At 49.0% G+C, this 18,294-nt stretch overlaps 2 protein-coding genes across 2 annotated transcripts; one reads left to right on the plus strand and one right to left on the minus strand.

The window, feature by feature from the left end:
* Positions 1–9,324: 9,324 nt before the first annotated feature.
* Positions 9,325–12,888, plus strand: LOC117834351 (uncharacterized). Its single transcript, XM_034713952.2, has 4 exons — positions 9,325–9,401; positions 10,264–10,334; positions 10,402–11,858; positions 11,959–12,888. The coding sequence occupies exons 1-4, from the start codon at positions 9,325–9,327 to the stop codon at positions 12,886–12,888; spliced, it is 2,535 nt and encodes an 844-aa protein (XP_034569843.1).
* Positions 12,889–14,071: 1,183 nt separating this feature from the next.
* Positions 14,072–18,225, minus strand: LOC117834020 (probable serine/threonine-protein kinase PBL28). The gene is made up of 8 exons (XM_034713629.2): positions 17,571–18,225; positions 16,906–16,929; positions 16,688–16,816; positions 16,236–16,580; positions 16,031–16,146; positions 14,815–15,075; positions 14,381–14,578; positions 14,072–14,140 (listed from the first exon to the last, which is right to left on the minus strand). Exons 1-8 carry the CDS (start codon positions 17,830–17,832, stop codon positions 14,072–14,074), a joined length of 1,404 nt encoding a protein of 467 aa, XP_034569520.2. The 5' UTR covers positions 17,833–18,225.
* Positions 18,226–18,294: the final 69 nt, after the last annotated feature.

Genomic DNA, 18,294 nt, shown 5'->3' on the forward strand with positions numbered 1-18,294 from the left:
TTGCCGTCGAGGACGACTTCAGTTCAAGAAGGGGAGGATGATGAGGACACCACGAGTACATCTACACCAGCAGCACCTCAGGCGCCTCCAGTTGCTCCTCCACCTCAGGCGCCTACAGTTGATCATCCAGTTGGGCCAATCACTCGGGCCCGTGCGAGAGAATTAAACTTCATCATGGTGTTAAGGAACGAAGGTCCATCGGAATAAGAAGATGGCCCAACAGGGCAGCCCAGGTGGGGCGCCTAGGGTTGGGCGCGCGTGACCCCTCCGGACTCCAGGGGCTATGCCCCCTTTATTTAGTCGGAGTCCTTTTTGTTTACGACTGGAGTTTTGTTTTACATCTAGCTTTAGCTACTCTCGAACACGCGCAAATACGCGCTGTCCTTGTGTGATTCAGAACTCCACCTTCGAGTGATATTTAGATTGCTCGCCTCTCTTTCTTGTTCGTTCTTCAATTGCGGACAGGAATCGATCTTCGTGATCAGGCTGATCTTGCGCCAACAAGGTTGGTAACCACAGGAAGTTGGTTCAGCGATTGCATTGGCGCTTCGGGTTCGCTCGTCGTAGTCGGATCGTGAGGGTCTACTTCCACCAAGTCGAATTTATCTCCACTCACCGAAAGATCGGGCACTCTGACTCTATCAGAGTCAAAACCCTTCCGCCGAACCTTGACATCCGCCTTTCATTCTTGGATCCACCACTCAGCTAGTGGAAACTCCATTTGCAGCGTTAGAGCAACCAGACCAACATGGCGGAGGACGTGGAACCAAGTTTCGCGACTATGCACACAACTAGCCAATAGATGGTTAATAGTTTCTACTTCTTGTGCACATAATGCATGGTCATCCCTGTCCCGTAGTCCGTGACGTTGTAGTCGATTGGATGTCCAACAGCGACCGTGAAGGACTAACCAACCAAAGAAACAACATTTCCCAGGCAGCTGCACCTTCCAAAGCTACCTAGCTCCCAACAACGAGGACCGACCAAGAAAGAGAGTGCGATAGGCAAATACTGAGGAGAACTTGCTCGAGCTCGACCACTTCCATATGAACCTATCTGAGGCGGGAGTCAACACCCAATCCTGAATGAGGTCCCAGACTCTGATATATTGTACCACGACCTGCACTGTTCGTGCTCGAGAGATATCGTGGACCCATCATCTATCAAGAAGTCCATCCCTAACTGTGCGTGAGTTCATAACTCGAGGTGTTACCGCAGCCCATAGGTTGGGCGCCAGCGACCAGATGGAAACTCCATCGATCCATCTATCCGACCAGAATAAGGCGGAGCGACCGTCACCCACGACAGTCGAGACCGACGGCTGAAAGAAGCTGTCCACTTCTATCCCATATGGAAACTTAAACCCCAACCAAGTTTTAGATGGGTCCGTGCAGGCGAGACACATCCAACGCATCCTCAGAGCCATTCCCATCCAATGCAAGTTGGGAATGCCGAGGCCACCCAATTCTTTTGGGCAGCAGGCATTAACCCAGGCGACCGCACATTTTCCACCTGAAGCCACTTTCGTCCCACACCAAAGGAACCCCCGGATTAGAGTCTCGATTGCATTCACCGCCCAAGGCGCTACCTTGATGGCCATCGAGATGTGGACCGGAATAGCGCTAAGAGTGGACTTAGTTAGGATTAGACAACCGCTCCTATGAAGTGTCCTTCCTTTCTAGGGTGGGAGCCGCCTCGCGACCTTGTCGACCAACGGAGCCTGCCGATGGATAAGGGGACCCTAGGTATGTACATGGAAACTCGGATATTGTACATCGCAGAATATATTTGATAAGGTCAGTGTGTTCCTCCAAATAGCATATTGGGAAAGCTTGTCTTTTGGAGTAATTCGCTGCTAAATTTGTCACCCTCTGAAAAATAGATACGGTCTCCTTAACCAAAGTGAGATCCTAAGAGATCGGTGAAAAGAAAACGACCACATCATCTACATAGAGGGAGATCCAGTGTTTGATTGTTGACCTTCCCAGAGGTTCAAGCAGGCCTCTGCTGTCAACCGTGTTGATCATGGCGTTTAGGCATTCCATGACAAGGACAAAAAGCATTGGTGACAGAGGATCGCCTTGCCTGAGCCCACGACCATGAAAAATCCTTTTACCCGGCACCCCATTCAGGAGGACCTTAGTGCTTGCGGTGGAGAGTAGCGTCGAAGTCCAATCAGTTCAAGTTCTTGGGCAACTAATTGCCGAGAGAAGCTCCAGGAGGAAGACCCAACCGACCGAGTCAAAAGCTTTTGCTAGGTCAATTTTAAGCATGACTATTGGGATCTTCTTGGACGCCAACACTTTAGTAGTTCCTAGGATGTAACAAAAGTTATCCTGAATCTGGCGATCTTTAATGAAAGTGCTTTGATTTGGTGAAATCAATGTTTGTAAGAGTGGGGCAAAGCGGTTAGCCAACACTTTGGAGAAGATCTTCTCAAAGCTGTGGATTAGGCTGATCGGACGGTAATCACCAAGTGTGGTGGGGTCAGTCTTCTTTGGTAGTAGAGTTAGTAGAGAATCATTTAAATGGTGAAAGCTCCTACAATCCATAGATGATAGAGCATTAAAATCCCTGATGATGTCACCTTTGATAATTGACCAAGTCGACCTATAGAAATGATTGGTGAAGCCATCGGGTCCTGGGGATTTGTCAAGTGGGAGGTCTTTGATAACCTCCTAGATTTCCTCCTCCATGAATGGGCATCCTAGGGAGGAAAGGTCCCGTCACTGGATCACAAGCTCCGCAAAGTAATGACGACAACCTGTGTCATGAATGGCTCCCAAGATCACATTGTAATAGTTAAAATCAGCCTCAGCCTTGTCTGCCTCGGCGATGAGCATAAATCCCTTGACCTCTAGGGATGCAATGTGATTCTTCTAGCATCGGTGGTTGGCATGCATGTGGAAGAATTTGGTATTCGCATCCCCCTCGTGCAACCATCGCATGCTGGAGTGTTGTCAGGCGATGGTGCACTCTAAGGAAGTGAGTCCAAGATATCTCACTTTGAGAAAGTGGCGTAGAGCTTGCTCCGCCAAAGAAAGCAACTGGTGGTCCTGAGCGGAATCGAGGCAAAAAATGACCTCCTTAGCGACTTGAATCTGGGTATAAATGCTGCCAACCGTCTTTGCACTCCATCTCTTTAGAGCTTTTGCCGTTTCGCGTAGCAGGTGGTCGATGGTCCGAAGTGGATCCGCGTTTGGGCGTGGTCCAGTCCAAACTGACTCAACTTCCTGGAGGAAGCCGTCAAACTAAGGCCAAAACGCTTCAAAATGGAAGCAGCATTTAGGGTGGAGCCCATCCTCAAGCTAGAGGAGCAATGGTGTGTGGTCTTAACATTGAGTATCTAGCACTTGCAAAGAGCAGCGTGGAAACAGACCCTCCTAATCCGTGGAAATGAACACCAGGTCAATGCGCTCCAAGATAGGGTGTGTTCTCTCATTACTCCATGTGAAGAGGCAACCATGCAGGTGGAGATCCACTAGCTCTGAATCATGGAGGAACCTCCTGAACCTGCCTATCATTCGCCTTGATAGGCGATCGTTATTTTTGTCTTGGGCTTGATAAATCAGATTAAAATCCTTGCACAAAGCCTAGGGACCGACCAAAGAGGCACGTGTAGTGCGAAGCTCCTGAAGGAAGGCAACCTTGTGCTCGTCCTCCTGTGGTCCATAAACCATCGTAAGCCACCAGTGCGGTAAATGTGAGTTTAGTTGAGCGACCTTAATTGAAATGGAGTGGGACCCCAATGTTGGAGATGAAATGCTCCAAACATTGACATCCCAAGCAATTAAAATGTCACCTCAAGTATGAACAGCAGGGAGAGCAAAGTAGTCAAAATCAAGACCTAACATATCCAAGATAAGCGACCGGTTTACATCATCCAGTTTAGTTCACTTGGTGGGCGTGGTCCTGTGCCCCCACCAAGCCTCGACGTCTCCTCGCTTGGTCGACTTGGCCCTGTGCCTCTACCCGGCACCTTCTCCTCTGGTGGGTGTGGTTCCGTACCCCCATCCAGTGCTTCGGATGCTACTGCTCCGGGCGGGTGTGGTCTTGTGCCCCCGTCAGGATCGATCGACGACGCCGGGCCTGCTGCTCCGAGCAGCTCTGGGTCGGAGGCTCCGCCACCGACACCGGCGCCTAGTCCAGTGGTCGCCTCCCGGTCCGTCCAACCTCTTCGGGTCTACAGCAGGCGACAGCCGACTCGAGTGCCCCAGTCCCCTACCGGGACTCCACCTGCGCCATCACCTTCAATAGCACCTGCTACGGCCCCTGCTCCAGCACCGTCCCGTCCGGCGATGCGCACGCAGACCGGGACGATCCAGCGTGTGTCATACAGGAACCTGTCTGCTACGACTCCTTCACCAATTCCGGCGAATTACCGCAGTGGGTTAGCAGACCCCAACTGGCGGGCGGCCATGGCTGACGAGTACAAGGCGCTGATCGACAACGGCACCTGGCGCCTTGTCCCGCGGCCACCTAGCGCCAACGTCGTTTCCGGCAAGTGGATCTTCAAGCATAAGTACCACTCCGATGGTACTCTTGCTCGCCATAAGGCGCGCTGGGTGGTCCACGGCTTCTCTCAGCAGTACGGCATCGACTATGACGAGACCTTCAGCCCGGTGGTCAAACCACCGACTATTCGGGCTGTTCTGAGCATCGCCGCTTCCCGTTCCTGGCCGATTCGACAGCTGGACGTGAAGAACGCTTTTCTTCACGGTCATCTTGAGGAGACAGTCTACTGCCAGCAGCCGCCTGGCTTCATTGATCCAGCGGCTCCTGACCATGTTTGCCTCCTTCAGCGCTCTCTCTACGGCCTGAAGCAGGCACCGCGAGCTTGGTACCAGCGGTTCGCCACGTATATTCGCCGGCTCGGGTTCACTGCCTCCGTCTCCGATGTCTCACTCTTTGTGTACAAAGAGGGTGGGGACATGGCCTACTTGCTACTATACGTCGACGACATCATCCTCACCGCCTCTTCGCCAGTTTTTCTTCAGCGCATCATCGACCGGCTCCACTCCGAGTTCGCTATGACGGATCTTGGGGATCTCCACCACTTCCTCAACATCTCCGTTGAGCGCTCCTCCGCTGGGATCTTCTTATCTCAGCGACAGTACGCCATCGAGCTCCTTCAGCGTGCAGGCATGGCTGAGTGTCACTCCACGTCGACTCCTGTTGACACTCACGCCAAGATCTCCGCAACCGATGGTGCTCCAGTCGCCGACCCCTCCACGTACAGGAGCATCGCTGGTGCCCTCCAATACATCACGCTGACCCGTCCTGATCTGGCATACGCGGTTCAGCAGGTGTGCCTCTTCATCCATGACCCGCGCGAGAGCCCCATCTGGCCTTGCTCAAGCGGATCTTGTGCTATTTGAAGGGCACGCTTTCCTCCGGTCTTCACCTGGGCGTCGGCCCTGTTCAGTCTCTCACCGCATACTCGGATGCGGATTGGGCGGGATGTCCTGACTCTCGGCGCTCCACTTCGGGCTACTGCGTCTACCTCGGTGACAATCTCATCTCTTGGTCCTCCAAGAGACAGACCACGGTCTCTTGGTCCAGCGCGGAGGCTGAATACCGGGCCGTGGCCCACGCCGTTGCTGAATGTTGCTGGTTGCGGCAGCTCCTTGAGGAACTTCACGTCTCGATTTCTTCTGCGACGGTCGTCTACTGTGACAACGTGAGTGCTGTCTACATGGCAGCCAATCCTGTTCATCACCGCCGCACCAAGCATATCGAGATCGACATTCACTTCGTCCGCGAGAAGGTTGCCTTGGGACAAGTGCGCGTGCTTCATGTCCCATCTTCCCACCAATTCGTGGATATCATGACCAAAGGCTTGCCTGTGCAGCTTTTCAACGAGTTTAAGTCCAGTCTTTGCGTCCGAGACTCTCCCGCTGCGACTGCGGGCGGGTGTTAGACATATATGTCTAGTACAGCCGTATATAGCTAGGCTAATTATAGTCTTCCTTGTATAGGATGTTTCTTGTACTCCAAGCCACATTGGCTATATATATAAGAGGTCACCCCCCCATTGGGTGTGTGGTGTTTCCCCCAATTCTATCTCTCTACACAGACAAAGAAGAGAAATTTTTTCTGACCGAACTAACTCCCAAACCGCGTTGCGTCTCAAATGACGGTTCAAGCCCCTCACATTCCAAACAGCTAGATGTTCACTCATTGAAATTACAATAAATGATCGAAATGACATAAACAGGAACTATCTAGTCAAAACAATCTTCCTCGACCACCTGGTCCTCCGAGACAGCTCCTTGGTGGCCGCGATGAGCTCGTCGTCCTCCATGATGCAGCTCTGGAGGGCTGCACCCAACCTGCCTCAAAAAAGCTCCTGGATGGCTATGCAGTGATCATCAGACAACCTGACCATGAACAGGCGGATGTACTCCTAAAAGGATGTGGTGTCCAGAACCTGATCCATGGCAATGAGGCCAAGACGCCGCATGAGGATGTTCTAGCCCGCAGTGATAGGGCTTAGCCCATGACCCTTAGAGAGCACATCAAGACAACTACTCTAACGAAGGCAAGAAGCCCTAGGAGCTAGAGCCTTGGCATGACGACCCTATGGCTTCATCAGGAAATGCAGCTACGACTACTTTTGCAAAGACGAACAAAAATCCGTGACCAACGCCTCCAAGCTACTTGGGGAGGACCCCCTCCTGGTAGTGATGTTAGTGAGATCAACTACAAGAAGAGGGGAGCCTGCAGCCTGTGGAGAAGATCCCAGGTGTGTGGCAGGCAACGTCCTGGGTGGAGAGAGGCGAGCGATTGAAGAAGGGAGAGCTTCTACATCGGGCATGGGAGATCGAATAGGTGGTGTAGAACATGCGACCGAGGGGGTTGGCTCGGGGCAAGTGTCCGCATCAGGCAGCGGTGACACCGTGCCGCAAACTGCTCCCTCCAGGATGCCATGCGGCATGCCCACCTTTGGAAACGACACCGACTTGAGCACCGGCCTGGCAGTGGACAGGCGCCCGACGGGCGGCAACACTAAATCAGCCACTAGCCTGCCAAACACAGATGCAAGGGGACGACCACAACAGCCCCCATCCTCCACATCACCTCATGCGACCAGTCCACCCGGGAATGGCAGCCTCGCATCACATAGGGTCGATGACCCCCTGCTCCGGGACCAAACAATCCCACCGAAACACATCCAACTCGAGCGCAATAGGCCCAAACGGCCAGCACAGGGGGAGGCACAAGTGCCTTGCCTCACCTGGGCCAGTTCCGACTACCTGGCGGGTACCATAGACGTCGCGACTGAGGAGGGATTCAAGGGTGGAGAGGTGGTGGAGAGGCCACCACTGCGTGGTGGGTGCAACGGGTGTGATGCAGGATGGTGAATGCTCTGCAATCCTCAGTCTGGGAATGACAGAAGGCGCGGTTAGGGTGGAGAAGAGCAAACAGGGGCGCTGAAAGTCGTCGCGACTAGGTGGCACCGTTGACGACCACAACCTCCCAGTGCTCCAGAAGGCTAACCGGCGCGTCTGTCAGGGACCCTGGGTGCTCCAGTACCTAGCCTCCCCCCTCCCCCGGCAGTGCTGCCAAACCTGCCGTACTCACTACCGACAGGGCCAGAGGCTAAGCCCTCCAACCGCTCGAGGCCGTAGGTCCACGTGGCCCATCTCCCCCATCACCAAGAACAGGCCGTCAGCCAAACACAGGTCCGTTACCTCTAGAATGTTACACAGCCGAACGCAAAGGCATGGTTGTACATTAGGTCGGTCGACAGGGATAGGGGCCACCATGACCTTCTCCAACTGCAGAAGATCCGAGATGACAGTGTAGGAGGAGCCTAGAATTTCCTGTGCGGTGTTGATGAGCCACAAGTGAGCGGGCACCCCGACCAAACCAGTCTTGAGATAAAAATCCATAGTGGCCGTGTTGGCCTAGTTTTCACGGTGCCAGCGCCTGAATACAATCCAGAAGGAAGCCAATGGTACCGCAGCATTTAGCACTCTCCACATCACATCAACATCCCTGAACATCACTAGGAAATCCTCTAGGTAATGAGGATGCACCATGAAAGAGCTTGGCTCAACCCCATAGTGACCCATCACATAAGCCTGGATGACGGCGGGTGTCGTTTCTAGCCGCATCCCAGCGACAACAACGACCAAGGCACGCTCAAGAGCAACCTCATTAGCGACCACCTTAACTATGCGCAGAATAACGCAAAGCTCCACCCTTGGTCGCCTGCAAGGCACCCTAAATGGAGGAGGGCAGTTGGCTGTAGCAAGTTCTGGCCCTGTAGAATCTCCAGCCCGGGCAGGTGATGGCTCTGAAGGTGTGGAGCAGTCCACCGCAGATCCCGTCGCTGTAGAGCCAGATGCGGCCCCGTTGCTGGCATCATGTAGTGACTGACGAGCTGGTGGCGGTCCACGCTGTTGACCACCCTGCACCATTAGCGGCAGCTTAGTGACCCGCGCCCGAGACGACATAGGCAGAGCATGCGGCACCACTTGCCGAGGCCCAAGCTCTCTTCTGCCGGCGATCGGCGTGACCTGCGATGCCACCCTATGACGCGTCACCACCATGTGACCTCCAGGCGCTGGCACGCGAACCCTTGGAAGGTGGCAATCCTCCGCTCGGTGCCGAATCACATGGCACCTAAAGCACCTGGCCATACTTGGGCACCGAGGAACAATGTGGTTATCGGCAAAGAAGTTAAAGCACAAACCGACCAAGTTCGTCGGGACCTACTGGCACGGGCGTGGAGGAGAGCGGGATTGCCGATGTTTGCGAGGCACCACCACCTCCCAACCCTCTTCTGTGTCACCAGCGCTGATTGCCGCCGCAGCGTAGGAGGGGGCGGAATGCCTGGCGTGCACCATGAAGCCCCCAGTAGGTGGTGGTGGTGGTGGTGGATCCGCGACCAAGCTCTGGCAAGGCAGAGGCACCCAACATGAGGGAGGAGGAGGAGGCGGCGGTGGAGAATCGGCGACCCAAAGCAAAGGAGGCGGGGGGGGGGGGGGGGATCAGCAATCAAGCGTGGGGGTAGGTGATGTGCCACGCTTCGGAGGGACAGCGGCAGCAGCGACCCAATGACCAGACGGGGGAGAGGCTGACGCGGCGGTTGTAAAGGTGGGAGCTTGCCACCAGCCTGCCCACCGAGAAGCGATGACGACAGGAGGGCTAGGGTCGCTGGAGAATGGGAGCTCCGCGCTGGTCCTGACCTAGAGGAAGGTCTCGGGACGGAAGCGAGCGCCACCGCGGGGGTGGGGGGGACGCGGCCAGCATCAGAGGAGCATCGGCGATTGGGACGGCATCCGCTCCAAGACCGGTACCCCAGATCTGCGGAGCATGTCACCGAACAAAGGGGAGGGGGACCTCTCCGCTGATGATGAGGACAAGGTGGAGGACACGAAGCCCGAGGCAGCGTAGGCCAACAGCTCCCAAGCTGAGGGAATCGAAGGCCTCACCTCGGAGGAGTCCGGCTCCACCGCCATGCGCGTGCAGGAGGTGGGGGGTCATGCTGGGAGGTGGTGATGCGGCGGTGGTGGGTGAGCTAGCTGGATCTAGATCTAGATCACACATGGTGGCTACGGGGGAAGAGGGACAGAGCGAGAGGAGTGGGTGAGGCGGGTTGGTGGCCAACGACGTCGGAATGGCCACTGCCGGGAGGCTGTGGACAGGCCCGAGCGCATGGGCGTGCAGCCGGTACGCCGGTACAGGGCCCCCAATTTCCAGGGGCCTAAAATATTTTCTACGCAGCCACGCAGGCCTGCAGCCCATCAGGCACCCGGAAGCAAAACAGGTTAATTTAGCTTGCCTGCAGCCCATCAGGCACCCGGAAGCAAAACAAGTCAATTTAGCTCGGTCCGTCTCCGCAAGGCCCTAACTCCGCCGTCTCGCATGCCTCCGCGTCTTGTCTCCCATCCACGCGATCGCTTTTTTGTTTTCTCGTCCATCCACGCTAGGCCTGCCGCCAGGCGCAGGGCCGCAGGCGACCGCATCCGCCGACCAGCGCAGGCAGCAGCCAGTAGACGTCACCGCGTGATCCTCCAGGCTAGGGACTAGGGAGCAGCCGTGCAGGGACTCCTGCCCGGCGTCAGGCCAGGCTGCCGCTGGCTGCCATCACCGCCGGCCGATTAATTTGCCGTTGCCGCCGGTCGATTAATTTTTGAATTGGGATCGATCGTCGAGTCTCCACGAGTCCAGGTACCTAATCTGGTTCAGTTAATTTTTAATATGTTAATAAATGTTAATTAGTGATGATTAATATTATATTGATCCATCTAGGTGTCAATTTGAGGTTGTAGTCATGTCTTCTGCAAATCGGTCTAGAAAGTATGAATCTGGTTACCAAAAGCGTAAGAAAAAACAAAGAATAGAGGATTTAACTTAATCTCAAAAGGGTGCTATGGATAAATTTGTTAGAAAAGAGTCCACCGATAATCAATCACTTGGTCAAGGACAGGGAAGCTGCACTTGATAATAATGATGACAATGATCCTACAGATGGTCAGATAGAGACAGAAAATATTGTTGGGGTTGAGGAAGTTAATGATGACAATATTGTTGCAGATGTTAATGATTCCTTTCAGCCTGATATATTTGATCCTAGATATTGGGATTCCCTTGATCATAAACAAATTGATATTTTAGCACAAAAGGGCCCTACAAGAGATTTATCAATTACAAAAGGTCCTAAGGATAGATATTCCAGAAGGTTTTCTGCACTATTCTATACAAGAATTTTATCAAATGGGGAGCATTGTGATAGAGATTGGCTTGTCTATTCTAAGGAACTCGACAAGGTCTTTTGCTTTGGTTGTAAATTATTTACAAAAGTCCATCGAAAAGGTCAGTTGGCAAATGAGGGGTTTAATGATTGGATACATCTTGGTATTAGACTTAAAGAGCATGAGACAAGTCCAAATCATGTTTTGAGTATGACAACTTGGTATGAGTTGCGTAGTAGATTGCAAAAGGATCAAACTATTGATAAAGATGCTCAACGACAACTCGAGAAAGAAAAGGACCATTGGAGAAAAGTTTTGTTCAGAATTGTTTGCATTGTTAAATTTCTTGCCAAGCATAATCTAGCTTTTCGTGGGACTAATAGCAAAATGTATGAAGATAGCAATGGGAATTTCTTGGGATTGGTAGAGATGTTGGCTGAATTTGACCCAATTATTCAAGAACATGTTCGTCGTATTACAAGTGAGGAAACTCAAGCTCATTATCTTGATTTTAAGATTCAGAATGAGTTGATACATTTGCTTGCTTCTGCTATTAAGTCTGAAATTATTAAGAAAATAAAGAGTGCAAAGTACTTCTCTGTCATACTTGATTGTACTCCTGATGCAAGCCACCAAGAACAAATGTCTTTAATTATAAGATATGTTGACTCATCTTCAAGTGATGTTCGCGTAGAAGAATCCTTTATAGGATTTTTGGATGTCAATGATACAACTGGGCAAGGAATTTTTGATGTGCTAGAGAATGAACTAAAGCTCCTTGGTCTTGATATAGATGATGTGAGAGGACAAGGTTATGATAATGGGTCAAATATGAAAGGGAAACATAAAGGGGTAAAAAAGAAACTTTTGGATGTAAATCCTCGTGCTTTCTATTCTGCTTGTGGTTGCCATAGCCTTAATTTAACACTTTGTGATATGGCTAAGACTTGTGGTAAAGCTAAGGATTTCTTTGGAATCATCCAGCGCATCTATACAACTTTTGCTAATTCTACCAAGAAATGGCAGATTCTGAAAGATAACATATCAGGATTGACTCTTAAGTCAGTATCAGCTACACGTTGGGAGAGTCGTGTTGAAAGTGTTAAAGCTATAAGATTTCAGTGCACAGACATTCGAGAGGCTCTACTTCAGGTACCCAATATTGTTGTACACTTGTACTGATATTTGATAATGATATACTTATTTTGGCAATCTCCAACTATAACACATATTTTCTTCCTTTCAATTTCAGGTATCTGATGTTGATAATGATCCAAAAACAAGCAGTGAGGCTAAGGGCTTGGCAAACAATGAACTTGGAGAATATGAATTTATATTGTCAATCGTCATTTGGTATGAGGTATTATATGCCGTTAATTTAGTAAGCAAACACTTGCAAGCAAAAGATATGCTTATTGATGTTGCCATTGAGAAAGTGGAAGGGTTGATTTCTTTCTTCAAGGGTTATAGGGAAACTGGTTTCTCAGAAGCATTAGAGATTGCCAAAGGGATTGCACTTGAGATGGATATTGGTACAACGTTTCGTAAAAGAAGAGAAATTAAAAGAAAGAAACAATTTGATGAGAACCTAGATGACACAAATGCTACTACACAGTCTGCCGAGGAGCTATTTAGAATAAGCTATTTTTTACCTGTTGTTGATCAAGCAATTTCCTCACTCACAACAAGATTTGAACAGTACCAAAGTTACCAACAAAATTTTGGTTTCCTATTTACCTTTGAAACATTACAGTCATTGGATGACACGAGTTTGAAATCTTCTTGTGATAATCTTGGGGCTGTCCTTACAAAAGACGGAAAATCTGATGTTGATGCTAATGATTTGTATGTGGAGTTAAAGTTTCTTCAACATTTCATTCCTAAAGAAAATATGGGTCCTGTTGAAATTCTAAAGTTCCTAAAGCGGCATGACTGTTTTCCCAATGCAAGTATTGCATATAGAATTCTGTTAACCATTCCTGTGACCGTTGCATCAGCAGAGCGAAGCTTTTCAAAATTGAAACTATTGAAGTCATATTTACGTTCGACAATGACACAACAAAGACTTAATGATTTGGCTACAATAGCACTTGAAAGTGGATTACTGGAGAAGATTGATTATGAGCATATCATTGAAGATTTCATTTCAAGGAATACTAAAAGAATGAAGTACTTCAATTAAAGATTATGAAAGCAAAAGTTGAATAGGTACGGTTTTTGATATATCTTATTGTGATATATATCATATATCTTATTTAAAGTTCTATTTTTTTAAGGTAGATCTCATTTTAAAGTTTGGTACAGGGCCTCGATTTTTACCGGCTCGGCCCTGGCTGTGGACACCCGGACCGGAGTGGTCACTGGCGGTGGTGGCAGTGGCTGCGGGGGAGCTAGAGGGGGACCACCTTCGAATGTCTGTTCTCTCAATGTATTTCCTTTTTCCTTGTCGTCCATATCAAGCTGTTGAATCCGCTTCTTCTCCCCTGCTCGCTCCTAACCCTGATGCTGTTGGGTCATGTGTGCCTCTGATTTCTCCTCCGCCATCCTCATCCGCGCTGGCAAGAAGCCAAATGGTTAGGGTTACGGAGGTGAGCTTTAGACTTCCCTGATTTCTGCTGGCTTACGGAGAAACTCAAGGTGGACGGCTTGCCCGACGTGGTGGCAGGCGAGACGGCAGAGGAAAACTAGCCAACGCATTATAAAAAGCAATGGACAGCTCAGATCATCATAAGGACAGGTAACCCCAGTGCACGCAGATGTGACTGAACTCAGGCTACCCAAAAGGAAAACTGGGGAAGGAAAAACAACAGCAACATGTCTGCAGCAAGAAGCTGAATTTATCGCTGCATGTAGATATTATTCAGCTGCAAGTGACAACTCATCTCACACAACGCTATAATTGGGTCCTATCCTCCTCATCCCTGGCATGCTGCTTAAGAGAAGTGTCCAGAATGAGATCTCTGCAAAGCCAAATTCTGACTGAACTCTTCATCAAGGTTCTTGGGATCTCTTTAGTATTTACAAATAATTACAAAATTTGTAAGTATTAACATGCACCCGTAGCCCGAATTTTGATTGCACTTAGCATCTAGGTTCTTTGACTTCTATTAATTACCTGTGCTTACAGAGCCTTTTAAGTATTAACATACACCCATTACTATAGGCAGATGCTTTGTAGAACCAGTAGTGCTATTGCAGGCACATTGGTCACTATTGTACAACCACTTCCAGTAGTATTGCAGCTGGTACACCTCACTCCTTTGCAAAATCAGCTCACCACCGCGCATCTTCTTTTCAGCCATGTGAAGAAGGTGTAGCCTTGGAAATTCCATGCGGGTGCTGTAAATCTGAAGGCAAAATACGATCTATACATCCAGCACTTTCGCATATTGAATGACCAAATTTGCTTCATTCATCTCCTTCCTTGTCTTAGTCTGCACAACGACAATATTAAGATCCATCAAAATTAGAATGCATGAATTTTGAAGGAAATAGTGTAATTCCCAAGGGAATCATATGTGAAATTCTTGTATTTTGAATTGTTAGGGAAATGTTGTTTCCAAAGATTTTTTATATCATTTCTCAAATTTTGTATTAAATTTATTCATCCAAAATTGATTTACGGTTGTTACGCGATTCAAAACGTTATGTGCGATAGATGTTGAAATTCTAACCTTTATGGTTGTATTTCTCAGCGCTTTGTCCATCTCTTCAAATACATCCTTTATTGTGGGACGCCCTATACTTGAACTCGCCACACAAAGGACTGCGATTTTCAATATCAAAACGAAATCTTCTATGATAACGTCATCCCTAACACGTGGATCTATGAATTCTTCCAGTGGCTTTTTCCCACTCACAACATCCTTTGCCTTCAAAAAAAAAAAAGATGAAACATATATGACTTTCCTATGACTTACGAATGTGCAGAATATAATTGAAAGTTTAACTCCTTTGACAGTGTAAAAGATCATAATAAAGAAATGAAAATTAACCAGAGAAAATATAAACGAACAGTTCATGTAATCTTAAGTATAAAATAGGGAGATCATTTCCACATGCTTACCAAAGTAATTCACATGCAACAACAAATACCAAACTGAATTACCTTCTTTGTAAGAGAATCACGTGCAACAATATCGAGTTCTATGACCTTCCTCCCTGACAGAAGCTGCAGAGCAACCACACCAAAGCTATAAATGTCACTGGCACAAGTGAGCTTGGAGTGTGTGATGTACTCGGGATCCATGTACCCAATGGTTCCCCTCACATCTGTGAACACCTTGGTCTCCTCCATTTCTAGCATTTTTGCTAGCCCGAAATCGGACAGCTTTGGCACCGTGTTCTCTGTCAGCAAGATGTTTGTGAGCTGCAACAATCAGAATACAATTTCAGATCATAGTATGTTAAGAGTCCCTAGATCACCCTATGGTTTAGAAGCAATCTCATTCCTGCAAATTACAATCAGTATTTTCGAGGCGGAGCTCCCCATAGAGCAGGGTCCCACCTACCCAGTGACACAAGATCGTATACCCCTTCTTCGGTGGATGGCTAATGGACTTCGCTGTGCTCGGTCGCCGTCCGCCATGGATCTGTGTGAGCTGAAGCTTCTGCTGGCCTGAGCAAGAAAGACGCCGCGGGAGTGTGCGGAGGAAGAAAGAGCTGAAACATTATTTGGGCCATCCCTTTCTCCTACTACTTAATAGTTAATAGCCCAAAAGTTCAAAATAATAGCAAGGCTCTAAGGGGCTGTTTGGATGCTGCGCCTCGCCTGCCGTAACAAAGCATCGGCTGGCCAAAATTTGGCCGACGATTTGGCTGCCCACAATTTGATCGGAGCAGAGCGCAAAAATCAACTGAGCCTGGGTAGAGGATTGAGGGCTAGCCAAATCTTGGCAGGCATCCAAGCAAACTACCTTGCCACGGTCAACGGCTGATATTTGGCCTGGCTGACAACGGCACCGAACCGAACGTCCTCTAAAGAGCCCGTGAGGCCATGGCACCCTGCCCCTCCATGACTCGCGTGAGCACGGGCGTGCACAACACAAGGCAACGAGCTGTCGACCATCGAGCGGAGGCACAGGGAACCATGGAGTGCAGAGGGGAGAATCAAGGGGGCGCATAGCAGCCGCGCAGGCGGCCGGCAGCAAGCAACAAGGGAAGCTGCGCACCTCCAAGGAGCAAGACGGCGTGCTGCTTGTGCTGTGCGCGCCGACGTGAGACCTTGCCTTGCGTACTCAGGAGTGGTGGGCGCACCAGAATAGAGAGATGGCGGCAAATTCTGCCCCAGCTAAAAGTTTGGGCGAGCTCCGCCGCTGTCTCACCTTGATGTCTCTATGGACAATACATCCATCAGGGTGTGTGTGAAGAAACCTCAGGACGGATGCACAATCCCTCAGGATCTTTACTCTTGTTTCCCATGGTAGAACAGAGTCACTTCCTGTCAACCAACAACAGAACATTGTTGTAGTAGTCTCAGAATAAACCGAGAAGCGCTACTGGATAATCTCAAAGCTGAATTGCCCTTACTCAGTAGGTTCTGGGCCAGGTTCCCATTGGCACAGTACTCATACACCAGGTACTGATCTCCCTCCTCATCACAGTAACCAAAGAGGCACACCAGGTTGGGATGCCTCACCTTGGACAGCTGCTCCACCTCCCTCATGAAGGATCCTGACATCGCGGTCTTGTGGATGTGCTTGATCGCAATTAGCTGGCCGCTAGGTAGCACCCCCTGGTACACCTGGCCTGCGCTGCCAGAGCCTAGGTAGATCCTGGTGCTCGCGTAGTTGATCGCCCTCTCGATCTCCTCCTTGGTGAACTTGTACAGCCCTGACCACCTGCTGGTCACCTCCCCATGCACCCTTATGTTGCCTTGTGGTAGGGTGGGTGAATGAAACAAACCATGAGCGATTAGTACATGCTACGGTAAGGTTTTTACTTCAGGTGATGGAATATATGTTCACGTGTGGAGGATCTACCTTGAGATGATTTCAGTGACTCTGCTGTGGTTTCATTGGCTCTGTTGATGTTTCTCAGGTATTTGGTGATCGCGATGGCTAATCCGACTACCAGGAATGCGAAAACTATCAGGACTGCAAATGTGCTACCTGAAATTTGCGAACACAATAAAGTTAAGACTTTTTGAAGCATGTGTTAAGGTGGGCGGTGTGAACGCATAAGACAGGCTTGGGCTTACGTTTGACCCTGATGTACTCACCGTCTGCATTTGTCAGAAAGATCTCGTTAGATATGTCATTATTGTACTTTCAGTCATTGATGCAATCAACATTTTATGGCCTAATTATGCATTCTATAGTTCAGTTGGATGAGATGGTCTGACCATTATAATTCAAAATTCTAAGTATTACGAATACAAATTGATCGCAGACACACAATTATAACTCAATATAAGCACATCATTCTATTACAGAATTGAAAACCGGGATGAAACAGTCTACGATAATAACTAGACAGTTATTACAGCCCAAAAGAGGTAAGTAGGTCTCAATACCGGCCAAGATGATACTGTCCAACCCTCCTCATTTCGAAGTGCAGGACACAAAAATTACCTTCCTCCGTTAAGCATATACTCCCTCCATTCCAAATTGTAGATTGTTTTGACTTTTCTAGGTTCATAGATAATATTATACATCTAGACATCCACTATATCTAGATGCATATCAAAAATTGTGCACCTAGAAAAACTAAAACGACCTACAATTTGGAACAGAGGGAGTGCATCAAAAGTCCTTATTTATGACCCCGATTAAAGAAAATATGTAACCGCAGAAATTCACAGAACAGCCTGGGCACTGCAAAGTGGCTGAAGATCCAAATATTTGGTAGCTGAACCGAACAAACCTGACACAAAATCTTGATCTGCCTTGCAACCAAGTACAGCCACCAGAACCAGAATCAGACGAAACAACGCCTTCCCCATGCTTAACTCTTTTTTTTCAGATGCCAAATTGAGCAGGCTAGAGTTGCGTAAAGAACTCTCTACGCTGTATTCCCGTGGATCCAACCTTATATTGTCTCTCATCCTTTGTAAACGTCGCGGGATATTCGTCACTGCACCACTATTTAAATGGGTTCCCAAATTCTTATGCATCCGTATTGGCATATGTGGATTATTGAATGGTTTTTTGGTTGAGGAGGGGAATTATGCTAGTATAACCACTACATGTCTCTTTCTCTGACATTGTTTGTTTCGTCTGTCATGAGAGGTAAAGAGGTTGTGTTCTTCAACTGGAGTAACTTTTATGGTAGCTGGCAGGACCGGGACGTACAGGAAGTTTTGATTGGGTTTTGTTAACCTAGCTATGTCCTCAGGTTAAAGCATTTCAACTTGGACGCAATGCCAGGTAAGAGAATGTATAACTCTCAAGCTTTGAAAGGCTTAAGTAGCATGATTTCACAAGTTCTCATATTTGAAGAAGGTAGAAGGCCACATCACCAAACATAGGAAACAGCAAAATAAAATGGTATGTACACAACGAATAAAAAATACCGAGCATATAAATCTCTCAAGGTTGATTGTACATAAAGCAGCCCTCCTACATCCTACACGCACACACACACACAC

This window comes from Setaria viridis, chromosome 8, assembly GCF_005286985.2.
Source record: "Setaria viridis chromosome 8, Setaria_viridis_v4.0, whole genome shotgun sequence".
Taxonomy (NCBI): domain Eukaryota; kingdom Viridiplantae; phylum Streptophyta; class Magnoliopsida; order Poales; family Poaceae; genus Setaria; species Setaria viridis.